The sequence below is a fragment of the Elephantulus edwardii genome, unplaced genomic scaffold (assembly GCF_000299155.1).
Source record: "Elephantulus edwardii isolate Elephantulus edwardi_28Jun2011 unplaced genomic scaffold, EleEdw1.0 scaffold00096, whole genome shotgun sequence".
NCBI classification, from domain to species: domain Eukaryota; kingdom Metazoa; phylum Chordata; class Mammalia; order Macroscelidea; family Macroscelididae; genus Elephantulus; species Elephantulus edwardii.
In genome coordinates this window covers 1,756,829-1,783,992 of record NW_006399846.1, presented here as the reverse complement: position 1 = coordinate 1,783,992, position 27,164 = coordinate 1,756,829, and the positions used below count along the sequence as shown (strand labels likewise).

The window sequence follows — 27,164 nt, the reverse complement described above, 5'->3', positions numbered from 1 at the left end:
GTTCATTAAAACTAATAAAATTTAATAATAATAATAATAATAAAAAGCAGCTCAAGAGCACCCAACAATAAGAAAACAGTGCTGGTAACAGGTCTAAGTGAGACCAGGGTCAGGAATGAGGGTTCATCACTGTCATAGGGTTCAAGTCCCCAAGCACAGCCTGGACACCCAGACCCAATGAATATGCACCAGCAGCTGTATGGGTCCAGAGAAGGGAGTGAGACAGTGTAGTCAGAGAACACACTGTGTCGAACCCAACCTGCCAGCAGTAGTAACTCCACACACATAACATAAACCTGCCAGTGAAACCTCAATACAGCACCCAGTATAAAATGCACCCCAATTCAGATATGAACCTCTATTCCCAAAAACTTCTTAAGATTTGAGGGATAAATTGGGTAGGGAGGACTGTCTAGTGTCTTGACACAAAGTGTCCCCCACTTAGTCAGCTAGAGCAGCCTGAGGTGTCCCACACACACACACTTCCCACCCAGGTCCAGCAGCAGGCAGGGCTACTCACTCGCTGCAGGAGACACATTCATTTTCCTTTAGGTAGAAGCCTGCATGGCAGGTGCATACAGTGTCCTGCCTCTCCTGGCCTGTGGGGAGAAACACAACATGGCTAAAGGACGGAGGAAGAGTGAGAAGGAGCAGGGGGTGCAGGGTCAGAGTGGAATGGGGCTCAAACTTAGGAACCACTGGGGTGAGAAGAACAGAAGTGCTTCCTGATGAGGGAGAAGATGCAGAAAGATGAAGCCCTTCCTCCTGAGGGACAAGGCTAACCCCGGGGGCAGGGAGAAGGCTTGGGGATGGGAGACTCATGCTCACAGGGGATATTCACAGTGCCATTGAGGCAGAGGCTGCAGTTACGGCACTTGAAGTGGAAGGAACTCCAATAAAGTCGATACTGGTTCTTCCTGCAGCCACACACAGTGTCCGTGGACACCGTGCAAGGAGAAATCTCCACCTGGTGCATTTCTAGTGGGGAGAAAAAGAGACTTGTGAGTCCTATCCATACTAATTCTGCCTGTCCCTTCCCTGTACTCTTTCTGACCCCCGTGTTGCTCTAACACATGTTCACACTCTTGCACATTCACACATGCACAGACATTCCGGCTCACACCCACCAGCATGTCCGCACACACAGACATGTGTGCATCCCCGTTAACAGCCTCCTGGCTCTCCACACACATTTACACACATTTACTCCCTTTACGATCCTCTCCCTTTCCTAAGACACACCTTTCCGGCAAATGGAGCAGCTGAAGCACTGTCTGACGAAGTTCTCTGTAGCAGTGTACGTGCCATTTTCACACTCCCTACAGTCAGTTTCCACCCCTGGCTTTGGGCAGTCATTGTAGAGGTAGGTCCCTGTGGTTGGGCATCAGAGTCAGGCTCAGTGCTCAAGGAAGAGCTCCTTGGTAGGCACATGGCTTGGACCACTTCTCTGACGTTGAGAAGTCAAAGCCCAGGAAAGAGAGCAAAGAAAGGGATTTGCAGGAAGGGACACTAAGTTTGAGACTATCTGGGAAAAGCAAAGGAAGAAGCAGGGCCCCCTACTTGAAGGGATTTGTAACTACAACTTTCTCCTACCTTTATGGCACTTGGAACAGCAAATGGAATTATTCTGAGGATGGCTGTATTTCCCCTGGGGACACACACTGTCTCTCTTCTCTCGGTCCCCAAGGTGGGGGACCAGTCCCATAACCCCAGAGGGATAGATTCCTACCACCAACACAGCGAGGAGCACCTGAAAAAAAAATCAGATTGGCCATTAGGAGCAGCAAGGGAGTTAGTCTCTAAGACTTCAAAGAGGCAAGATGAAACCTTCCCAGCTCAAGGCCCCCCAGATCAGTGGAACACTCACCCCAGACTTCTCTCGCTCACAAGCAACATTCTTCAGCTATTCCTAGACAACTGACACACACTGCACAATCTAGCACTTAATTATTCCCAATTACCCTGGGTGCTCATTTGTTTTGCATAATTTATTTGTTGTTGTTGATAATAAGCTCAACAGAACAAACACCAATTCAACGTACAATTCCGTGATAATGAGCACATTCTTTTAGCTGTGCAGCCCTAATGGAGGGATTCTGAGCCTCCTTTTCTGAGCTGTTCCTTCCCCACTGACAGGAACTCACTGCCCTCAAGGTTCCAGTCTAATCTTTTGAGTTGCTGCTGTCAGTTTGAATTCATATAAAAAGATCTTTTCAAAGTACAATGCTTAAAATTGCTTTAATGGTTAAATGAAACTATTGTTCAAGGGATTACTTTTGGTTTAAGATTTAGAAATTAACTCAGAGCAATAGTTTCAGAGGTTCATCCTGATTCTATGGCATCAGGAAGTCTGGATCTCATGAGAATTTGTTATGTACTTTTTCCCTTTTGAGAAAAATATTCAGTAATGGTAGGTAGGTACTATCGAGTTCTTTTGGTATCACGGAAAAGGAGGTGGTTGTTCATGATTGCAACTGGTCACATATTCCACCTTCTCCTCTTATTCCCGACCTGCCTTGTTCCTGTTACTCCAGGTGAACAGAGATCAGTTGTTGCCTGTGCTAATTTTTGTACCTCCAACTCAGTGCTGGTAGGCTCCAGATCTGGACTCTGTTTGACCCTTATTCTGACTTCCCCAAAGCAGCTAACAGGGCTGATACATAGCAGATGCTCAAGAAGAAGAAGAAAAAAATCCTTTTTGGATAAGGACCTGGCAGGTCCCCTCAAAGATATATAGTCTTTCAGTCCAACAACACACTCAAACTCACTCTGAGATGGAGCTGATGCAATAGCTAACTCTCCAGTGGGTGTCCAAGGTTGTCAGTCACATGGGAGGAGACTGCCCATCTTTCTCCAGGAGAACCACTGGTGGATTTGAACCACTAGAGAGGCACCATGCTTGGGTTGGCAATGCAACTCCCTACAGATTAAGTCCCCAGTGTTTCCTTTCTTCCCAATAAGCAGCCCCAAAAATGGGATTGAGGAGAGAGGGCAGAGTGCAAGATTCACTGTTTGTTCATCTTGTAAAGACTCACTGAGGTGAACAATTAGGATTTATGTGCCTATCTGTGTCAGTAAAAAGTTTTCATTTTTTCTTTCAATCAGATTAGAAGCGAGTGATGTTCCTATGGGGATTATTCCTAGTGAGCGAACAGAAACAAAAGGAGAATTTGCTCAAGACTTTGCTCAAAACTCTGTCTCCACACTCCATTATTCATTCCCTTCCACTACGAAATTAATACAAACACAAAGGTTAGAAATAACACACAGGAAAAGGAGTCCAAGGGAGAGTTCGGGGGTCAGGGATAGAGAAGGTAAGTGTTATAGACTGAACTGTGTTCCCCTGAAAACAAAGTGTTGCTCTCCTAATCCTTATAACTATGGATGGAATCTAACTCACTGCAATGGAATTTACTCCCTTAATGCAACTGAATGTCATATAACCACAAGTTAAGGTCATGCCAGTGTTAGGTGGATCCTAAACCTAATCACTTCCAAGTTATATAAAGAACAGCATATGGACACATGCATGCATAACCAGAGTGAGGATAGCTGTCAGCTGACAGTGAAGGAGACAGGACTCCAAGGATTATCAGGACTAGACACTCTGGTGGCTCAGTGGTGAGGAATTATATTGCCAACACAAAGGTTATTGTGTTCTTGTGTGCCATCGAGTCAATTCCAACCCATAGCTGACCCTCCAGCAGGTTTTCAGAGGCAGTAACTGCACAGGAGGAGACTGCCCATCATTCTCTCACAGAGCAGCTGGTAGATCCTTACTGTGTGCCTTTGAGATTGCAGCACAGATTCTTACAACTAGGCCACACCAAAGCCCTTAAGGGTTCAAATCCAGCAGCTTCTCTGAGAGATGATAGGAGAATTGATGCCTTTGAGCTGTGGTACTGGAGAAGAGTATTGAATATATATCATGAACTGCTAGGACAGCAAATAGGTTTGTCCTGGAAAGTATGAGACCAGGTTGCTTCTTGAAGGCAAGGATTCTGAAGTTCCCTCTGACATATTCTGGGCATGTTGCAAGGAGGGACCAGTCCTTGGAGAGGGACACCATGCTTGGGGGAGTGGAGGGACAGTGCAGGAGAGGGAGACCCTCAGTGAGATGGATTACTCAGTGACTGGGGTAACAGGGTAGGTATGCCAAAAACAATGCGGGTGGCTCAGGATAGAGCAGGTCTCAGAGCTATTGTACATAGGGTCACTATGAGTTCCAAGTGACTCAACAGCACATAACAACAACAACAACAACGAACTCTGAGAAAGATTGGCAATCTCCTCCTGTGTGATTTACTACATCCAGATGGTCAGCTATGTGTTGGCTCTGACTCAGTGGTACACAACAACAGAAGCTGAAACAAAGAAAACCTCCTCTAGCTTCACACCTTGACCTTGGACTTTGAGCCTTCTTAAGGAAAGTGGCCAAGCGGGTAAAGAGTTGCACTACCCACCCAAAGTTAGGTGCCTTGAACCAGTCTCCACCTACGTGATTTACAGCCTCTGAAAACGTACTGGAGGGTCAGCTAGGAACTGGTTGTGACTGGACAGCAGTGAGTTGAACCTCTACTCTATCAACTGCCAGAAGAATGAAGAAATCAGTCTCAGAGGAAGTAAAGCCAGAATGTTCCTCTGAAGTAAGGATGCTAAGACTTATCTTGGTTACATGTTACCAGAAGAGACCAATCCCTAGGAAAGGATCATGCCAGTAAAGCTTAACATCAGTGAAAAATTAGGAGAATCCTTCATGAAATGGATTGACACAGTATCTGCAGCCATGAACTTGAATATACCAACAATCATGAATGTGTAAGGTGACTGTGAGTTGGAGCCAATTTGATGGTAAGTAACAACAGTTACCACCACTAACAAAAAGACACTTGAAACGTAAGGAAATAAATTTCTCTTCTTCCAAGCCACTCATTAGTGGTATCTCTGTTATAGCAGCACTGGGTGACTAAGACAATGGGTCCCAAAGGTGAGGACAGATGTGGGCACAGGTCAGATACAAAGTTGGGTGTAACAGGCAAGGCCAGCAGCCTTTCACACACCAGCACCTTCACAAAGGCAAGTTTTACAACCACAGACCATGCATGTAAGTAAGAATCACTTGTCCAGTTCTGGCTTCAATACCAGAAAACTAAAGTGAGGAGTCAGTATTTAGTTCCAACTTGGACTTCACTCCATGCTCTCTGACTAGCTTCTGCCTTTTCCTGGGACTTGAATATTCCCCCCCCCTCTCCTCCCACTGGAAAAGCTGTTATGTAAAGATAAGAGGAGGTTCATTAAGTATGTTAAACATTGAGAGTAACAAACTAATCAAGATCACAGAAACTCTGGCAGGGAAAAAAGGAGGGCTGGCAGGCCATAGCCCGCCCTGCAACCCACAGCCCTGCACCCTGAGCGGCCTCAAATTTTGGAGCAGGTCACACCCCCACTTACCCACCGGGAGATGCTGCAGTGGCACACCCCCACCCCGGAAGCCAGAGCCTCAGCCACAGGCAGGGGAAGCCACTCTTACACTCGGCGCACACACCCAGAAGGCAGCAGTGCTCCCTGGGCACCCCCTACACTGTGCCATCTCCCTAAAAACAGAACTGGGGCTGCCAGGCCAGCAGGAAGAGCTTGGGGTGATTATGGGAAGAACTTCCCAATCCTGAAAGTCCTGAAAGTTGTGGTTCCTTTCCCTGAAGACTTCTGAGCACCTAAGGTCACTTGCATGAGGACAGCCAGCAGGGGGCTGGATGCAAAGACAATCAACAGAGTCAGGAAGAAACAGGAGGCTCCAGTCCCCAGTCCCCAAAGACCTTCCAGCCTGGGGGGGGGGGGGCTCCAAGAAAGGGAGGTGGGAGTCTAGCTTTCTGGGGCCACGTGTTCCCCTCCCTCTGTAGCACTTGGAGGGTTAAGCCAGATCCGGGAAAGGGAAATCTTTTCCCAGCAGCCCCGCCCCTGTGACTCAGGCCAGAAAAAGGGAGGGGATAGAGGGGGAAGGAGAGGGAACCAACAGCTTCCCCAGCTACTCATGGGTCTTGAGTCAGCAGAAACACAGAAGGGACCAGCCAGAAATGGGGACCCCATCTGAGCCCTTCTTCTGTTGGCCCAGTCTCTCCCTCCCACCCTGTTCAGAGCCTCCTACCCCTTTTTCCCACCAAAAGAGACAAAAGATGGATCCCTGTGCCACTTGGTTCTCCATTTCAGGAAATAGTGTGTTCTCCCCCCATGCCATTCCAAAGGGAAGTCTCCCTCGACCCCTGGCTTCCTCTCAAGTCCCTACACACCCCTCCTACCCTTCCACTGGGCTCCCTCGGCCCCTTCCTTTAGACTGGGCCCCGCCCACCTTGTGTCTGCTCTACAAATCTTTCTGATAAGCCTATTCCTGGGGCTCTTGCACCAGCCCCTTGACACTGCAGTTCAAGCTGGGAGCAAACCAAGGCCGCCCTCCCACCACGGGTTCACTGGATTCCCACAGCCTGGCTGGCTCTGGTTAGTTGTGTTAGTTAGGTTTGGGGGCCTCCCTGGAGTCCCCTGGCAATCATGAGGAAATAAAGACAGTTCCATGCCCCTCCCTCAAGTCCACAGGCCACATGAAGAAAAGTCCAGAACCCTAAACACCCACTTCCAGGGATGAGCAAGCACAAAGAGATGTAATTCCTGTTCCAGCATTAACAGTGCTGTTGCCCAGGGCTACGGCAATTCCCTGGCCAGCCCCCCTCCCACCTCAAGGAGGTGAAGGGGATGGTGTCTCAGGCTCCCATTTGCTGGTGTTGGCTGGTCCCACTGAGCCCAGTCCTTTGGAGCTGCTGAGAAGCCAGCTTCTTAAAGCAAAACAGAAATAGGAGCAGGGGACAGGGAAGTAGTGGAAAGACAATTAGGGGGCAGGCTCCAGCACCCTCCAACTCCCCCACAGCTTCCGCTTAGAAAGCTACTTCCGGTGCTGTGGCTGCAGAGGAGGGGGGCCCTAAGAAGTTAAGATCAACCCTGTGGTCTTAACCTGGCCCAGCCACCTCCTGTGAATCTGCACACTGTTATCCCCTCTCCCCACATGAACCTATTCATTCAATTAAAATCTGTTCATTTCATGTTGATGTGTTTGGGAACTCCTGACAACAACACCTCCAAAGTCCCCTTTGAGGTCTCACCTCCCTCCTGTGAAGCCCTCCATCATTGAAATATAACCCCTGTGTAAGCTCAGCCCCTGTGAGCTTCAACTACATGAATGAACTCTATCTGGGGTTTTGTTGGTAGTTATCATGACATAGTGAGTAGATATGATCTTCCCAAATAGACCATAACCCTGTGAGATGACAGATGGTACAGACAGGCTTGGTCAGAGAGAGAGTCTTATTATCATCCTTGGTTTCCTCTCAAGACCCAAAACACGCCTTCAGAACTGACAGAACAAAATAAATATGAACTGGTGACTCCAGCAATAAACCTGCCTTTGATTCTAGCTAATCGGTGATTACCAAAGAAGTAGAAGGGAGACAGTGCCCCCCTCCATAGGAATATATTTCTCTGAAAAACCAAAAGCAAAACTAAGCCCCGTGTTGTTGAGTCCAGTTGCTCTAATTCCGACTCATGGTAACCTTGACTGGGGTTCTGAGGCTGTAAATCTTTATGGGAGGAGACTACCCGTCTTCCTCCTGTGGAGCAGTTGGGTGGGTTCAAACTGTTGACCTTTCAGTTCGCAGCTTTACAGGATACACATTGTGCTGCTAGGGTGCCTATTTATGTCCAGAGAATAAACACAGCCAACATTTTCTGAGTATAGACATACTCATATTGTAGATTCTGCTCACGAGCCTCCCTTTCAAGCACACTGATGAGTGCACATGCACAACTGAGGACCTGTAACAACAGGTTAGGCGCCATCAAGTTGGTTATCAACTCTTCTCAATCTCTTAAGACAGTACAAAACTGCCTGCCCCATACAGGGTCTTCTAGGCTATAATTTTCCCCACTCCCCCTCGGCTGTCATTTTTATGGGAGCAGATCACCAAGTCTTCTCTTCCTCAGGACCAGTGGGTGGGTTCACTCACCAACCTTTAGTAGCAGTCAAGCCCTTCACTGCTGTGCAGCCGTTTAGTGACTGTGCTCCGTGAAGGCAGAAAAACACTCGGGAACCTCTGTTCTGGCTTGTCACACACACACACACACACACTTGTACTTGACTAGTCCCCTGACCTTTACGGTGCTCCAAAGTGAATTCACCTCCTCACCCAGACAAATGTCACACCACCAGCTTCTTGACAGGGAGCTTTTTTGACACCTCTCTCTTCGGGTCTTGCTCGCTCCTTGCCCCTGTCTTACGTCAGGTCACCTTAGCAGGCCTTCCCTTGCTGCATCTCGGTCCTCTCCACAGCCCAGGTCTCCCCCCACCTAACTCAGGACAACCTCCATCTCCCTTGCGATTTTAAAGCCTCTGAAAAACTGTTGGAGGGTCAGTCAGCCGGAGGAATCAGCTGGAGGATCCACAATGAGCCAGCTCCCACTCAAAGGTACAAATTCTAGCTACTGACCAACTGCCAGCCTCTTGCCTGCTCCAACCCATCCCACACACACTTCACCTGCTCTCTTGCCCCCACAGGTATGTGAACCTTTCTCTCTGAGGCCTGACCTCAGACATCATTTCCATCAAGTCACTTCTTCCCCATTTAAATTCTTTTTTGGTTTAAATTACTATTCTTTTCCTGCTTAAGGTCCCACTTTACTTTTATTCTGAGCATAGCCTTAAGAAGGGTCAGCCCTCAAAGAACATATAATGAATGAATGAATGAGCAAATGGTTGAATCCCCACCAGAGACCATGCACAAGATTCTTTTCCAGTTCCTTCCCTCTTTACTCCAAAGCTGCCACTCTCATTTCTAACTGTTCCTCCACATAGTTCTTTCACTCAAGCCAAGGTGTCTCCTTCCTACCACTACCACCACCACCACCACCAAATCTCATCTCTCCAATCCTCCATTCTCCTTCAAACCAGTTTGCCCACTTCTCTGCTTCCCTCCTTTCCAGCCATCCTCCAAACATCCTTCCAGTCAGTGACTCTAAATATCAGCTCTAAATCCAGTGAGTCTTCCACCCACCCCACTCACCCCCAACCCCCGCATTTGACCAGTCCTTTGTCTTTTGTTCCTAATCCACTCATCAAATATTTAAGCAGCTCTGGGGCAGTTCTACTCTGTCATAAGATAACAACGGTGTGGCTGGCCCCTGTCACTGTGCTAGGTGGCGGAGACAGATTATAGATGTAATTCACATGCTCCAGAGCTCTCAGTCGGGTCAGAGACAAGACTGTAGAACCCTGAAGCATTCCTGATTCAAGTGGTAAAGGGCACTGAACCAACCTGCGTAAGCTGGGCACTACAGTTGAGATCTGCTAAAGATGATTCTGAAATCGTTTCTTGCTAGTCTGTTGGCACTGACTCAATGGCACTGGGCTTGGTCTGGTTCGTAGACTGTAAATTCTGTAAGAGCAGGGATCTGTCTCCTGTTTGCACTGCCACCATCTTCCCTTACCCTCCTCATCCCTTCCTGCGAGTGCATGCACACCGCACGTTTATATGTGCCCACACACACAGGCCCCACGCAAACACTGGGGGCTCTGCAGACCACCAAATGCTGAAACTGCAAGGCTCCCGGCCAGCCTTGTGCAGACTTACATACGGCCCTTCTTTTCCCACCCTTTATAGCACCAAGCTGGGCTCCTTTCCAATAATTGTCCCACCCCATCCAGCCTAGATGGCCTCAGCCCCCAGGCACTCTCCTTTATCTTTCAGGGCTAACTTTATCCTGTTTTCCAAACACAGATGTTTGCTGAGTAATTACCACTAATAATACCAATAATAACAACATAAAAGCTAGCATTTAAAATCAGAAGCAGCAGTAGCCACTTAGATTTATTGAGCGCTTTCTATTTGCTATACCCCACTAGGCATACTGGTTGACTCCACCAGCTGCTTTGTAAGAGAAAGATGAGCAATCAGATCCTGTACAATCTATTGCCTCTGAAAACCAGCTGAAGGGTCAGCTATGAGTCAGTTTTGACTCGATGACACACAACAAGAGTGGGCACTGGTGGTCCTGTGGTCGAGTCCTCATCTTCCCTGTGAAAGACCTGTGTTTGAGCTCCAGCCAACACACCTTACCACCTGTGTCAGTGGAGGCTTGCTATGATGTGACAAGGTGTTGGCAGAGCTTCTAGACTGAGAGGAACTGGGGAGAAAGGCTTGGCAATCTACTCTGTAAATCCAACCCACTCCCACTGCCATCGCTTCAATTCTAACTCATAATAACCCTAAAGGGCAGAGTAGAACCAGGGTTAACAATTCAAAATTTCTCTAGAATCTTTATGGAGGCAAACCGCCTCATGTTTCTCTTGAGAAGCAGCTGGTAGGTTGAACCACCAACTTTCTGGGTAGCAGTTGAATGCTTTAACCATGGCACTGCTAAGGCCCCTTCCTGAAAATCATCCTGAAAGCCCTATCTATGGCTGACAACATTCTGACGTGCACATGATCCCAGGGACAGGACGGGACTGGGCAGTGTTTCCATAGGGTTGCTGTGAATTAGGGGCCAACAGGATGGCAGCTACAAAAACAACCTTCCTCTACTAAAATTTAAACTCCATAAGGGTGGAAATTTTGTTCACTGCTGTAATCCCAGAACCTCACAATTTGTTTAATTTAAGAGTAGCAAGCACAACTGGTTGGCATCAAGCCAATTCCAACTCATGAAGTCCTCATATGTATCAGAGAACTTTGGTTTTCTGATAAGGTTTTCAACGGCTGATTTTTCTGAAGTAGCTCACCAAGTCCTTCTGAGGCACCTCTCAGTGGACTGAACTCTCCAGTTAGCAGCAAAGCAAAGTAAGGGCTTACACTGTCCAGGCACTTAATAAAATGATTGAGTACTTAGCATGTATTCATCTATTTAATCTTCAGAGAGCACTGTTGAGGTGGTGGCTATTACATCTATTTTACAAAGACATTAAGAGGGTAAGTAACTTACTCAGCTTTTAACATGGTAGAAGCTGGATTCAAATGTAGATGATCTACCCCCAAAGAGAGAACAGGAATGAGTTCACAGGGCAGTCAGGTTGCGGCAAAGATCCTGGAGGCAACGCAGTCTTAAGTGGAAGAGAGGAACTAGGGAGGCAAGAGATAAGAACAGCAAGGCAATGATAGAGAAAGTGCTATTTGGGGAAGGAATGCCTAGAAACATGGGACCAGAACAGAGAAGGGGGAGTGAGAAGGAGTTAGAGAGCAAAGTTTCAAAAAAGACAACTGAGGAGATTGGTAGAAAAGGAAGGAATAATTGGAAGAAGCCAAAAAGACAAGGGGAGGAGGGAAGCAAGCATTGGGCCAAGGAAAAGCAGGAACCTGGAGAAAGAGGAGACCTGGCACAGGCAGAGATAACTACCCAACTAGCCGGGGAAGCCAGGCGTTCAAATATTTAGACAAGTCCAGCACAAGGGGTAAAGATCAAGGATACGCTGAAACAAGGCAAGGGAAGAGAAAGGGACATTTTTCCAGTGACGAAAACAACTCTCAACCAACTTCCCCAAACTGAGTTGAAGGAGAAACCAGAGGATTGGTGTTTAGGTCTATGGGAGGACGGAGGCAGGGACACTGACAGGGTGGAGGTGGTACTAGCTACTTGGGTGGAGGTGGGAGGCAGTGTCAGTTCCACCAAGACCACTCTGCCTGAGACCTGAGCCACAGGGCCAAGGGACAAGAATGTCCCAAGTGAAAGGCCCAGGGATACAGCAGGCCCTTTGGCCGGCCTGCCCTTTTGCAGTTACCACTCCACTCCTAACCCCTGCCCCCTTCCATGGAGCATTCCAAACCTACTCTACAACTCATGCCCTTTCCTAGACTCAGTTTCCCCATTTTACCAGCCATCCAGTTTCATCCTTCAAACACAACTTGCTGGACTAGGTTCTATGAACAGCCTCACCTCCCCACAGCCTGACATACTCCCTGTCGGCGGGCTGACCAGGGGGACAGAATTCTGAACTTGGTGTCTTCGGGGCTCTGAGGCTGGGTCTTCCTTCTTCCACTCAGTCGTTCCCGCCAAATCTGTCCCTACCCATGGCCTATCACTGGACCCACATTCCAAAACATCCCGAAGCACCACCAAGTTTCTTGGCTACCAGGGCCCAACATTCCCTTTTTAATTTTTTTCCCCTCTCCCCCTTTCAAACATCTCCATTTCCTCCAAATCATCTGCTTCACCAGCCCTCTACTCGAAGAGGCAGAGGCGGATGAATGGGAAACCTGAACTTGGCCCTGTTTACACAGGGGTTGGGCAGCCCTGAGGCTGGGTCCAAATGGGATCTCGCCCCCTGCCCCCCGGCCGCACCTGCCTGGCCTTGACCCCCCTCCTTGCCAGGTCCCCGTCTTACCAGTGGCGGCAGCAGGCCAGGGACGGTGGGGAGGCCCATGTCCGGCCTGTTGGCCTCTCATTCCCCCATCAGGACTCAGGGCAGTGGCGGCGGTGGCGGCGGTGTCCCAGGGTCCACGGGATCCCTATTGGAACCTGGTTAGACCTGAGGGGTCGGGGAGCTTTGACGGTTGAGGCTCAGGGTGGAGATCACGTCCTGGTTCCGGGGACCTCAGACCCCAGACGCCTGAGCCGTGAGAGCTCCGAGAAATTTAGAAAGAAGGGGAGAGGAGGTGGGAGGGGAAGGAGAAAAGGCGGTGTTGCAACAGCCGCGCGACAGGAAGAGCCCGGGGTGGAGGCGGCGGGAGGGGGCGGTAGAGGTTCTTAACCCTTTTGCAGCTCAAATCAGAGAACTAAAGGGTTCAGATCCTGAGGCCTTGGTCTCCAACCCAGCAGCTGCACACTCCCTACCCCACCACCGGCCTTTCCCAAACGGAACTCCAGCCGAAAAGCAACCAAAAGACGCTTGGAGTCAGTCACCTCCACTTTTCTGCCCCTCGGCTTCATAACTATAGTTTGAACTTTTTTACACACTATTTCAGTTTCTACATGTATGATATACCATGGACTGCTAGGAGTACAAACAGGTTTGTCCTGGAGAAGATGAAGGCGGAATGCTCCTTGGAGTCAAGGATTCTGAAGCTTCGTCTGACATAGTTTGAGCATGTTGCAAGGAGGGACCCATCCTTGGAGAGGGACATTATGTTTGGCAGAGTGGATGGGACGGCGCAGGAGAGGAAGACCTTCAATGAGATGGATCGATTCTGTGACTAGAGCGGTGGGAATGAGTGTGTTTGAGATGGCTAGGATGGCACAGGATAGAACAGCGTTTAGAGCTCTTGTACATAGGGTCGCTATAAGTCGCAAGCGACTAGATGGCACATAACAACAACAACAACAACATGTGTGATACAGTGGTACTGATTATACGTTCTTCCAGGATTGGCCACTTTTTAGGTCTGCAGTCTTGGACATAGAACCTCCGACTGTGGTAAGAATTCGTTAAGAAAGGACAGAAGAAATTAATAAGTATTTAATATTAGGAACCTTACCCTTTTGCCAAGTGTTCCAGGCAGATATCCTATCACTTTGTTGGAAATTAACTCCTCACCCCAAACCTCAAAGTCCTACAACTAGTTGTATGTCATGCCTGGGACCCTGACATCAGGGCAGCCCCCTAACTGCTTGTCCTGCTGTGTCACTAGCCAATTCTGTGACCACAGGCAGAAACTCCACTGAGTCTCAGCTCCTCGTTTATTAAATGAGGTCACAAAGAATGGCTGGCGCACCTAACCGAGCATTAATGAGACCACATGCATGAAGAAGCTTGGGAAATTACAGCTATCTTTTTCAATTTCCTGGGTAGCACAAAAGATTTGAACTCACTTGTCTGCTACTCTAAAGGTTGGCATTTCAAATGCACCAAGAGCCATCACAGGAGAAAAGCTTAGAGATCTGTTTCTGTAGAAATTACAGCCAAGAAATCCCTATGGGGCATTTTTACCCTGTCATAGAGAAGGATCGTGGCTAAAAGCCAAGAGTACCAGAGGAATGTCTATCTGTGTGTCATGGACTATGCAAAGGCATTTGACTATGTGGATCTGTGACTAACTCTGAGAAGAATGGGAATCCCAGAACACTTGGTTGTGCTTATGTGAAACCTATGCTCGGACCAGGACCAGTCAACAGAACAGAGCAAGGAAACACTGCATAGTTCAAAACTAAGAAAGGTGTACACCAGGGATGCATCGTATCTCCATACCTTTTCCATCTATACATGGAACAGATCATCTGGGAGAATGGGCTCTATGAGGAGGAATGTGGCTTCAGGATTAGAGGAAGACTCATCAAAAACTGTGTTATGCAGATGACACAACCCTGCTTGCTAAAACTGAGGAGAACCTGAGGCATTTGTTGTAGAAGGTCAAGGATAGTCATCAATATGGATTGAAGCTCAGCATCAGGGAAAAAAAGATTTTCACCTCTAGGCTAATTGCAGCATCATGACAAATGAAGAAGAGATTAACAGCTTTAGCTAGCTTGGCTCCACAATCAACACTCTTGGTGCCAGGAGCCAGGAAATCAAAAGATTTGCATTGGGAAAATGTGCTGTCAGGGACTTCTCCAGAAGTACAGAAGAGCAATGATGTCAGTCCAGAGACTAAGGTGTGCCTGATCCAGGCCTTGGTCTTCACAATTACTTGCTATGCATTAGAGAGCTGGACAATGACTAAGGATGATAGAAGAATCAATGCCTTTGAGTTGTGATGCTGGAGAAGAGTACTGAATAAACCACGGACTGATAGGAGAACAGGTCCATCCTGGAGATAGTGAAACTAGGCTGCTCCTTGGAGACAAGGATTTTGCAGCTCAGTCTGACATTCTTTGGGCATGTTGGAAGGAGGGACCAGTCCTTGGAGAGGGAAATCATGCTTGGAAGAGTGGAGGGACAGTGTAAGAGAGGAAGACCCTGGATTGGGATGGATTGACTGAGTGACTGGGGTAATAAGGGTAGGTATGTTGGAAATCATAAGGATGGCTCAAAACAGAGCAGAGTTCAGAGCTGTTGTATGTAGGGTTGCTATGAGTTAGAATCAACTCTATGGCACATAACAACAGGGGGTTCACTATGAGTGAAAATTGGCTTAATGACTAGAGGTTGGAGTTGTTTGGGTCTACTAAATATTACTAGTATAGTCCTGATGGCCACTCTCACATACTCTGACACATCAAGAGCATGGACGTACCTCTCCTGATTGAGGAAACTGAGGCCTGTAGACCCACACCATGTTTCTGCATAACCAGTAGGAGTCCAGGGTTCTCAGCCACCAATCCAGAAGCTTGTTTGCTGAGACAGACACAAGTCACTACCATTTTTCTTTGCTCCCTTGAGTCAGATCCCAAAGGCTGGGATACTCTTGAAGTATTTTATGCCTCCTTCCAATATGCAGGACATCTCCCAAATGAGCCCCACAAAAAGGGCACAATATTCATCCAAATATCCTCTGAACACATTGACTTTTCCTACGTGCAGCCTAGGCCAGAGATCCCCTCGCAAGTGAGGCTGCCAGACAGGTAGGGAACAACCTGAGGGCTGAGATCCCAGAGGTTTGTGACTTGGAATCAGAGCTTCTAGCATATTCAGCCTTTAATGGACCATTCTGCCCACCCACCTCAGAGTCCATTTCCCCTGGCTGTCTCTTGCCTCCTCTCTGTCATCATAAAGGAGCAGAGTATCTCTAAATGAGGAAGGAGCGTGGAGTAGCTTTCATGGGCAGATTACCCAATCAGCACAGTATGAGTCTACCTGTGCTTACTTACTAATCTGCTTCACTGTCATCAAGTTGAAAGGGGCTCATAGCTGATGCCCCATTGGGTTTCCAAGGCTGTAAGAGGCGAGAGATGATTATCTGTCTTTCTCCCGTGGAGCTTCTGGTGGATCTGAACTCCCAAAATGGCATCATTTTCAGATTAGCAGTGCAACGGCACGGACTCTGTTACTAATCTGAGGTGCACAATTTTACATGGGCTGTACCCTTGCTTACCATGCTACCTGGGTATTCCAGTGAGAGACTGGAAGTTTGAAAGAAGACTAATTCTGTAGGAAAGTAGTATGGGATTGAAAGAGAGATGCCAATCACACTTGAGGCAGAATCGTTGAAGTCATTGAAAGAAGAAAAAACAAACAAACAAACAAATATAATATTATTCATTGTTGTTGTTATTATATGTTGTCATCAAGTCGAAAACCAACTCATAGTTGACCCTCCTCTTGTGGGTTTTTAAAGGCGATAAAACACACAAGAGGAAATTGCTCATCCTCCTAGGGAGCTGCTGGTAGATTTGAACCATATGCCTTTGGAATCGAAGCAAAGCTTCTTACCACAAAGTAGTAAATAAACACAAGCCTGTGTTTAGAAGCCGAGTGGTAAGAAGCTGTGGTTCAAATCAACCAGCTGCTCCTAGGAGGGAAATGGGCACTTTCCTCTCATGAGATTTATGACTTATGGCTCTGAAAATCCCCCGGAGGGTCAGCTATGGTTCTGTTCCAAGTACATACAACAAGCAGCCGCCTGTGTTTCTCTTGCTTATTTGGTAATCTGATAATGATGCGCCCTACTACTGGGCGGAGCCACCTTCACCCACTCCACCCTTCAGCTTCTGAAGTCTTAGAGGATTGGCTCCTAGGAGAAAGAGTTTACCTCCACCAACACACCAAAAGAAAAAAGCCCTCACCAATCCAGTGACTGACAGTGTACCTACAGAACGCAGTAGAACTGCTCCTGGGATTTCAAAGGCTGTGTGTCTCTACCGGAGCAGGCTGCCTCATCATCTCCCAAGGAGTGGTTGGGAGGTTTGAACCACCAAGCTTTCTACAAACAGAGGGGACCAAAGTATACGAGTGGACCCGAAGCAGAGTTCTTGAAGATATAGGATCATTAGAACAAACTACTAGAGTCAGATTGCCCAGTTTTCAATGTGGAGTGGAAGAAAAGCCCTGAGCTCTGCATTTGAAAAAATTAGAATCATGCCAGTGTCCCTCGAAGAACTGCTTTGATGATTGAATGTGTGTATTTAGGAGCACTGGCCACCCAGTGAGCAATCATTGAGAGGAAACAACGTGAATACTTTGTAGTAATAACTTCAATGTCCTTTTTTAATAATACAAAGGACTTTCTCATAATCTGTGCAATCTGCCAAGGCCATTATTAAACATACCCTGGCACAAGTGAAGAATTTCTTTCATTGTTTAAGAGAAATGTTTATTTACTCAATAAGCTTAAAGTGTTGAAAAATTGTGTGTTCAATTGTTGGGTGTAATTCCATTTAAAAACAAAGGTGGTGAGAAGTGGGTAGATCCAGGTATATGAAAAGCTAATTACTGGTCTTAGGGAGGTGAAAATGTAAGACCCCACTCCATCCAAAGGAGGAAGATTATGGTAAAGGAGAGAAGGAAAGAGATGGAGACGAAAGGATGGCAGGGTTGATTGTTAAGACTTGTGGAAGAGCACTGATGGCCTCCAGCAACAACAACAAAGGGATGAAAACTGCTTCGTACAGCAGATATTCCTCCCTCCCTGTGTCTCGCTCTCTCTCACACACACACATTCACACGTCACCCACAGCAACACCTAATGATCAAAAGGGCATTTCCAAGCCCAGGTCATATGGATTCTAGCCTCACCTTTGACATTCAGATTCTACGTGACAGGAATGCAAGATGAGTCATAGAAAGAGAATGTATTCCAAGCTGGTTTTGTAAGAATCAGTTGTATGAATCTGGACAAGTCATTTCATTCACTTTCAGAAAATAAGCCAGCTAAACTGGGCTAGCTTAAATCCTTATATCTCCAGTGCTGGGATTTAACTCCTAGCCCCCTATGCCCTCGGCAAAGTTAAAGACTAAGCCGAATCAGGGTGTTTTCAATTGTTTCTTATGCATCTGAAAATTGGACAATGAATAAGAATGACAGGATGAGAATCAACGTATTTGAGCTGTGGTGTTGGAAAGGAGTACTGACTATTCCATGGTCTGCCAAAAAGAAAAAACAGATATGTATCAGAGAAATGTACCATCAGGATCTTCCTTAGAGGTACAGATGACAAAACGTCATCTCACATACTCTGAGCACGTTGTTAGTAGGTTTTAGTTCTTGGAAAAAGACACCATGCTTAGAGAACTTGAGAGTCAGAAAAAGAGATGACTAGCCTCAACAAGATGGATTGACAGAGTGACTGTAGCAATGGGCTACAGCAATGTCAGAGACCACAAGGATGGTACAGAACAGGCAGCGTTCAAATCTGTTTTTCACAAAGTCACCATCAGTCATAGTCAATGGCACTTAACTACAGTTACTACTAACTATCTCAGGGCCCAGGGCTAGCTCATAGATAAGAGTTGTTGTTGTTATGTGCCATCGAGTCGCTTGCGACTCATAGCAACCCTATGTACAACAGCCCTAAACTCTGCTCTGTCCTGTGCCAATCGTACTATCTCTGACACTCCCATCCTGATTATGAAGGGAGGCAAGGAAAAGCTATCATATTAGGAGAGGATGGATGGGGGCTGTTTGCAGTCTATCAGAAATTCAGCTTTCTTGTTGTTGTTGTTATGGACCATCAAGTCACTTGCGACTCATAGCGACCCTATGTACAACAGCCCTAAACTCCGCTCTGTCCTGTGCCAATCGCACTGTCTCTGATACATCCATCCCAATTACCCCAGTCACTGAATCAATCCACCTCATAGGGGGCCTTCCCCTCCTGTACTGTTCCTCCACCCTACCAAGCATGATGTCCCTCTCCAAGACCGGTCCCTCCTTACAACATGTCCAAAGTATGTTAGACAGAGCCTCAGAATCCTTGCCTCTAAGGAGCCGCCCGGTTTAACCCTTTCTAGGATGAATCTGTTTGTTTTCCTAGCAGTCCATGGTATTTTCAATACTCTTCTCCAGCACCACAGCTCAAAGGCATCAATTCTCCTTCTATCCTCCCTAGTCATTGTCCAACTCTCTGATGCATAACAAGTGATAGCAAAGACCACGGCCTGTATCAGACGCCTGGATTCAGCTTTATATAGCAATTTCTGCTCACCCCAGGAGAGGAGATGGAGATAGCAAGCAGGCTTGGGGAAGGGATGGAGCAAGGCTGAGGTGGTAGTAGACAGCAGCGGAAAACAGGTTGAGCCTGAGAACTCAGATAGAAGAGATGGTTGTGACACCATCGGTTCCACTCATCAACTGGAATCTAGGAGAGGGAAGTCAGGAGTCGTCACTTCCTTTCTAGGTCATGACCCTTTTACAACATGTGATGTGCAGATGACACAACCTTGTTTGCTGAAAGGAAACTTGACTTGAAGAACTTGCTGATAAAGATCATACTCCAATCTTTAGTATGGGTTACATCTCAACATAACCACTGTCACTCAGTCAACTCTGGCTTTGAGGGATCCCCCAGCAGGTTTCTGAGGTTGTAAATCTTTGTGGAAGGAGACAACCCATCTTTCTCTCGTGGAGCAGCTGGTAGGTTCCAACCACTGGTTAGCAGCCCAGCACTTAATGCACTGCATGCATCACCAGAGCTCCACCCCCCCAACCTAAAGACAACAAAAATCCTTGCACTTGAGCCAATAAGTAACATCAGGACAAGCAAAGAAAGACTGAAGTTGTCAAGGATTTCAGGTTACTTGGACTAATAAGCAATACCCATGCAAGCAGCAGTCAAGAAATCAAAGAAAGGATTTCATGGGTAAATCTGCTACAAAGAATCTCTTAGCAGTGCTAAAGAGTAAAGATGTCACTCTGAGACCTAAGGTACATCTGATCTAGGTCATCCACGGCATTTTCAAATGTCTCAAATGCATGTCCATGGACTGCCAAAAGAACAAACAAATATGTCTGGGAAAGAATGAAACCAGCATGCTCCTCCAAAGCAAGAATGGTGAAGCTGTGTCTCACATATTTTGGGCATGTGGTTAAGAGGTGCTGGTCCTTGGTAAAAGGACACCGTGCTTGGAAAGGTGGAGCATCAAAAAAAAAAGAGAAGACCCTCAACAAGAGGAATTGACACAGTCACTGTAACAATAGGTCCAAGTATATCAGAGATGATGAAGATAGCAAAAGATAAAGCAAAATTCAGATCCATAGTTCATGGGGTCGCTATAAGTCACAGTCAGTTTCAGGGCACCTAACAACAACATATGCATGTGAAAATTAGATAATGAATGGGAGATTGAAAGAGAATTGATGTCTTTGAATTGTGGTTGCCATTGTCATGGAGTCAATTCCAACTCACGGAAACCCTCCATCAGATTTCTGAAAGAGCTCTGGTAAGGACTTATGCCTCCAACCCAAAGGCACAAGGTTCAAATCCTCCAGCAGCTTTAAGGAAGAAAGATGGACAGTCTTCTCCTATGCAATTTACTGCCTCTTAAAAACCCACTAGCGGGTCAGCTATGAGTCACATCTGACTCGATGATGCATAACAACAACATAACATCAAGTTTCTGAGACTGTAAGTCCTCATGGGAGATGAGTTCCCATCTTTCTCCTACAAAGTAGCTGATGGATTCAGACCACTGACCTTTCTGCCAGCAGTTCAACTTACACAGTACATCACAAGGGCTCCTTCGGAATTGTGGTGCTGGTGTATAATACTAAGTATACTGGGGATTGTAAATTAAAAGAGAGAGAGAGAGAGAGAGATTTGTCTTGGAAGAAATGCCAGAATGTTCCTTAGACGTAAGGATGGCAAGACTCTGTCTCATATACTCTGGGCAGACTGTCAGGAAGGACTAGTCCCTGGAGGAGGAGATCATGCTTGGGAAAGCAGAGGGTCATTAAAAAGAGGAAGACCCTCAACAAGATGGGGCGACACAGTGGCGACACAGTGGGCTCGCGCACAGCAGTGACTGGGAGGGTGGCACAGGTTTGGCCAGGGTTCCATTCAGGTGAACGCAGAGTCACCATGAGTCGACTCATTCAAAGGCACTCATGAAGAACAGCTTCGTTCTTCCCTTCGCCAAGACTCACTCACTCCTTTGGCTCCTTAGGACAGCAATATTGTCATTAAGGGAAAGAAGATCAAGAGAGAAGGGAAAGCATCTTCAAAGCTGAAGACAGAACTAGGGCTGATGCTGAGGTGAGGGTGAGAAACGAGGGTCAAGAGGCCAGTGCCTCCAGCTGTCCCCTCGCCTCTCCTTGAACCTTAGTTCCTCCTTCGCTAAAACTGGAAGTACCCCTTCTGCTCCTCCCTCTGTGATGACACAAGATTGAGAATATACAGGCTTTGAGGAAACACACCTGACCCTCACCCTGCTCCACCAGCTGTGGTCAAGCTTAGTTCTACTCATAGTGACCCTACAAGGACAGAGAACTTCTGGAGGTTTCCGAGGCTGTAAATCTCTGCAGAGAAAAGTTTTAACCACCAAACTTTGCATTAACAGTCCAGTCTAGTGCTTAACTCACAGTACTACCAGGCCCCCTTCTTTCACCAGAATCTAGAAGTTGATGGCGAGATGGTGACATGGGCAGGTAAGGCCACCATATTCCTGCTACATGGTAAGAAGAACCCAGCAAATAGAGGTATTAGTGATGATGACAAAAGAAAGGAAAGACATTCAGGCTCAGTTGTTGAATGGGGCAAGTCTTTCCATCCACTACATGGCCAATGTCCTTAGGGTAGGCAGTCTGCCTGCCCCTTCCATTCACACATGAAATGAGCACAGAGCAGATACTCTACAAGCCCGCAGCGGAAGGGCCCTCCAGAACCAGCAGAACAGCCTGACTCTCCCTAAAGCCCTGAAGATCAGTCACTTCCCTGGTGAAGCCACGGGAAACGCCTAGGAGTACAGGTCCCCAGAGTCATACACCAACCCTCTCCTGTCCCCATATAACTTTCTCATCATTTATTTATGCAGCAAATGTTTATTGACCATCTACCTACTTGGTCCACGCAGGATGCTGGGCTAGCCCTTGAGCACACAGAACTGGATAAGATTCAGTCCCAACCACAGGCAACTCCCTCCCAGTCTGGTATACAAGAAAGTACAGCGAAACACTGGTACTCCAATAGACAGCACAGGGTGCTCTGGGAGCCTAGCGGAGAGGGGGTGATCAATTCTGGGAAAGGCAATATGGAGCAGAAGTCTTCACCGAAGCGCTAGCATCTGAGCAAGTTTCTCAGGGGTGTACAGTTCACCATCAGAAGGTGGAGGAGAGCAAATATGCCGAGGTGTGCAGGTCACAGGCAAGAGGCACCTGGTTGCAGCTCCATGGGGCAAAGGAGATGAGGCTGGACAAGTCATAGAGCTGACTGGCAATGGCCAAGCCATCACTGCCTCGGTCTGCTCCAGCCCCTGCCCTGGGGAATCAGGGAAGGGGAATTGCCCAAGAACAAACAAAGGGGGCTTTCGGGTGGGGTTCCCCACTCAAGTTCAAGAAGAGGAGCAGCCATCTGTGTCACAGGAAAGCAGTGTGGCCGTGCCAACCTGGGACCGGCTTCAGTTGTCTTTGGGTAGGAAGCGAGTGCATGCCTTTGTGAACTCTTGTTTGTGTTTTGTTCTGGTCAGCGGCCGTTGCCTAGGAAAGTTCCTTGTCAAAGGTCCAAGTGTGGGTTTGTTGATCCAAGGGGGAAAGGAGGCTTGTCTGCACTTAGGTAGGGAAATCAAAGTGCTCTAGAGTCAGGGAGAAGAGGGGAGCTGGGGCAATTCGGGGCCACTTCATTCAACCAGCATCAAGCCCTATTCTCTAGGGCAACCTCCTGAGTGCACCTTTCCTAACCTGCTTCCCTCCACACCAAAGGCTGTTGGATAGCTCAGAGAAGAAGCCCCCAAACATTCTTCTTTCTTGCCAATACTGGTCCCTTTCACCAAGGGCAGCACCTGCCTGGGATGGGGGATACTCTGCTGTTCCCTTAGGGCTCCCCAGCATTACAGGCAGAGGAGCGGGGCTCATCTGAGCCTGTTGGAGCTGGGTGTGGGCCTAGGGTGGCATAGGCAGGTGGAGGGGCTGTCAAGGTCAGGGGGGCAGCAGGGCCAGGCTGAGAGGGGGAGGGGGACGTGGGGTGGGGGCGGAAGCTGGAGGGAAGCGAGGAAGCTGGAGTGGATGCCACCTCGTGAGCACCCCTGCTCCCTCGGCCTGGAGACCAGTATCGGCTTCGGAACCTCCGGAGCAGCATGAGGAATGTGATGACCAGGAGATCAAAGATGAGCTCGGCCATCTCCACCACAGACAGCACGGAAGAGCCAAACCACAGGCTCCACTGGCTGCCCAAGTTGGACAGGAGGGTCACCATCTGTGAGGGGGAAGAGGCTCACTGACCACCACAGCAGAAGAGCTGCACTCTAGTCCACAACCCCCAACACCCACCCAAGGCCTCACCCTTTCTACCTGGGACTCTGCCCACTCCACCCAGCCTCTCAGAGAACCCTGGCCCCTTGTGTCTCCGCTTTCTGTTCCTCTCCTTTGGGAGCACACAGCTTCTGGTTGGTACCATCAGGGAAAACTGATAATGTGGCCCCTCTCAGGATGGATGAAACTGAGACAAGTCTCAAGGGCCTTCTTGCCATCATCTGCCATCCCAGTCCCCTCTCACCACCCCAGCCTCTTCCAAGCTGGGAGAGTTCCCCCTTCTTCCAGCCTTTCTAACTTCACTTTATATTCTTTTACTTTTCCCCCGACTCCCCTGTCTTAGAGGCCCAAACCCTTCTGTCCTAAAAGAAGCAGCCCTGAATGCTTTCACAGGCACCCTGCTCACACCCGCAAGAGAATCATGGGCTGAGCAGGCGGGACACACCGTGACAGCTGGAGACTCAGAGTTGGTTTTGTAGTTCAGCTCCCTGAAGAAGATGTTGAGCTTGGCAACTCCATTTCTTTGGAGTCAAGGATGAAGGAGCGGGGAGAGGAAATGACAAAGATTAGCTTCTCAGACCCTAACAAACATCTTCCAATCAAGTGTATTCATTAATACCTCTTCTTTGATTTGTTCCCTCCCACAGGCACTTTCCCAGGGTTAGAACAAGGCTAAGACTGACCTTTTGTTGTTGATGGTGTAATTGTTCTGTCGGGAAAGCATCTCAAAGATCCACTCCTGGAAAAGAATGGGGGTATTAGGGGGTATCACCCTAGACTCTTTAGACTCAGGAGGTGGAGAGTTGGGCCAAACATACCCCATACACACATGTCCAGAGAGGACTAGGGCATTGCACGTGCACACACACACATTCCCACCTCCCTCCTTTTCCTACTTTACCTGGGATGTCACTGAAGGCCATCGTGAGTAACCGGCAGAGAGCTGGTAGCTGGTCACACTGAAGATGGAGAAAGGTGCTCAGTGAGGCAGGATAGGGCTCTCCCATGCACACACATCTCTATATGCCCTGTATTCTACCCAGGCAAGCAGACAGCTATCCAGCCTGTGACCTGCAGAAAGGAACACTCACCTGCATGGCTTCCGGCATTTGGAGAAACAGCCCAGGCTGTCCAAGGAAAAGGCAACCTGGAGCTTATAGTAGCAGTAGCCTGTGGGTGCAGAGAGTTGCCCGTTTCCATAGGGCACCATCACCTTCTCCACTCCACCCCCAAGAGGAGTCCTTCTCTCTTAAAGATCCCTGAGTGTCCACGTCACAGGAGCATCACATAGCACTACAATGTGAACCCCATGAATATGCGGGCAGCATAAAAAACATAAGAAATTAAGATGTAGCTATGGAAAGATGTGTGGAACTTGACCAAAACTTCCAAAGTCAAAAAGAAAAATGGGAATAATTCTTGTATAAGAATAGTTTATAGAATACTCCTGGGCCTCCACAAGAAAAAGACTGATAACCCAATTATAAAATGGACAAAAGACATGGAAAGAATTTTCACAGAGGAAGATATTCGAATGGCAAACAGACACGTGAAGAAATGCTCCAAATCACCAGCAATAAGAGAGATGCAAATCAAAACCACAATGAAGTACCATCTCATTCCAGTAACAGTGGTAAAGTTTAACAGGGCAGCAAGTAATAAATGTTGGAGAGGATGTGGCGACAAAGGAACTCTTATATATTGTTGATGGGATTGTAAAATGGTACAACCATTCTGGAAGGCAGTTTGGTGCTTCCTCATAAAGCTGCATACAGAAATTCCATATGACCCAGCTATTCCACTACTTGGAATATAACCTGAGAATATGAGAACTGAGGCACAAACTGAGATTTATACACCAAAGTTCATAGCAGCATTATTCACCATCACAAGAACATGGAAACAGCCCAAATGTCCAACCACAAATGAACAGATTGAGAAATTATGGTATATTCACACCTGGGAATACTATGCAGCACACAAAAAGCAATGATTTTGTAAATTATTACCTAACTTAGGAGGGACTGGAGAGCATTATGCTGAGTGAACTAACTCAGTCCCACAAGGATAAATATTGTATAAAACCATTATTGTAGACTGAGTATAAGGATCCAAGAGGAGTGGGAGAGGCTGGAAGCAGAGGGATGTGGATACAGTTTGATGGGTGGGCAGTGAGGTAAATTGAAAGAACTTGTTCAATTTTTTAAATTTTTTAAAAATTTTATTATTGTGTGTGTGTGTGTGTGTGTGTGTGTACCGTCAAATTGGATCTGACTGGTACAGGAAGAGATTGCCCCTCCTTCTTCAGTACAGCATCTGGTGGATTCTGCATACCTCTGGAATTGCAGTGTGAATTTGTTCAAATTTGTATTAGAATTTTGTAAATAAACTAGTAGTAAAGAAAAAAAAAGAATAATGGAGAATGGGATTAAACGACAATAAAATCACTTCACATCCACCAGGATGGCAATTATAAAAAGACAGATAATCACAAGTGTTGGGGGGAAAATGTAGAGAAGTTGGTATATTCACACACTTTTCTTGGGAATACAAAAAGGTGTAGCTACTTTGGAAAGCAGTCTGGTAGTTCCTAAAAAGGCTAAACGTAGAGTTACCCCATAACCCAGAAATTCTACTGCGAAGTATAGAAAACAATGGAGAATATATGTCCACACATAATTGTACAAGCTTTTATAGCAGCATTATCTATAACAAGGCCAAATAAGGAACAATCCAAATGTCCATCAATGGATAAATAAAATGTTATCAGCCATAAAAAGGAATGAAATACTGAGACACACAATAAGGATGAACCTTGAAAACACTGTGCTAAGTGAAATAAGCTAGTCACAAAGGACAAGAGTGTGTATTGATTCTTTCCTAGGAAGTGTCCAGAATAGGCCAATTCATAGAGACAGAAAGTGTATTCGTGGTTCTCAGAGTCCGAGAACAGGGTGAGGCAGGAATGGAGAGAGACTAACAGGTATAGGGTTTCTAATGGGCACAATGAAGATGCTATAATATTGATTGTGGTGATAGTGCACAATTCTGAGACATACCACTAAAAAAAAATCAAGTTACACCATTTAAATGAAGTAGATAATATCTCAATAAGACTCTTATTTAAAAATTAATATACTACTTAAGGTATACTATATTTCCATTAAGCGTGAGGGAAAATTTGGAAATGAAAAGCGATGACATTTCCACAAAATAACCTACTGCTGTCCCATCGAGTTGATTACAAAGCATAATGCCCTGTAGAAACGAGGACTGTCCCATAGTGTTTCCAAGGCAACAAGTCTTTACAGAAGTTTCATCTTTCTCTTGTAGAGCACTCATGGGGTTCACACTGCTGACCTTTCAGGGAGTAGCCCAACGCCTAGCCCATAGCACCAGCAGTGTATATGTTTACACAAGGACAGCTCAATTGTTGTCGAGTCTGTTCTGACTCAGCGGCCCTATATTGGGATTTCAAAGCTGCAAACCTTTACAGGAGAAGACTGTCCATCTTCCTCAGAGCAGCTGGTGGATTCTAAGCAGTGCAACACATAACATACCCCACCACCAGAACTCCTTTTATACAACACAATTAACATAATTAGTGTGACTGAACTGTACACTTAAAAGTGGTTGAAATGTAAACATTTTATTGTTGTTGTTGTTGTTATGTGCGTCAAGTCGTTTGCGACTCATAGCGACCCTATGTACAACAGCCCTAAACCCTGCTCTATCCTGTGCCAATCGCATTGCCTCTGACATTTCCATCCCGATAACCCCAGTCACTGAATCAATCCACCTCATAGAGGGTCTTCCCCTCCTGCACTGTCCCTCTACTCTACCCAGCATGATGTCCCTCTCTAA

The 27,164-nt window shown here is 47.0% G+C and overlaps 2 protein-coding genes across 2 annotated transcripts in view; both read right to left on the bottom strand.

The window, feature by feature from the left end:
* The window catches only part of TNFRSF1A (tumor necrosis factor receptor superfamily, member 1A), an 18,991-nt gene extending 6,540 nt beyond the window's left edge, over positions 1 to 12,451 (bottom strand). Inside the window, exons 1-5 of the mRNA XM_006891359.1 lie at positions 12,413 to 12,451; positions 1,594 to 1,750; positions 1,243 to 1,371; positions 829 to 978; positions 521 to 599 (exon numbers count right to left, since the gene is read on the bottom strand). Coding sequence (XP_006891421.1) covers positions 521 to 599; positions 829 to 978; positions 1,243 to 1,371; positions 1,594 to 1,750; positions 12,413 to 12,451 — 554 coding nt within the window. The remainder of the gene's footprint in view (positions 1 to 520; positions 600 to 828; positions 979 to 1,242; positions 1,372 to 1,593; positions 1,751 to 12,412) is intronic.
* Positions 12,452 to 22,863: 10,412 nt separating this feature from the next.
* The window catches only part of SCNN1A (sodium channel, non-voltage-gated 1 alpha subunit), a 40,798-nt gene continuing 36,497 nt past the window's right edge, over positions 22,864 to 27,164 (bottom strand). The window contains exons 8-12 of the mRNA XM_006891358.1: positions 24,392 to 24,470; positions 24,202 to 24,259; positions 23,984 to 24,039; positions 23,746 to 23,821; positions 22,864 to 23,244 (exon numbers count right to left, since the gene is read on the bottom strand). Of these exons, the coding sequence (XP_006891420.1) occupies positions 22,864 to 23,244; positions 23,746 to 23,821; positions 23,984 to 24,039; positions 24,202 to 24,259; positions 24,392 to 24,470 (650 nt within the window). The remainder of the gene's footprint in view (positions 23,245 to 23,745; positions 23,822 to 23,983; positions 24,040 to 24,201; positions 24,260 to 24,391; positions 24,471 to 27,164) is intronic.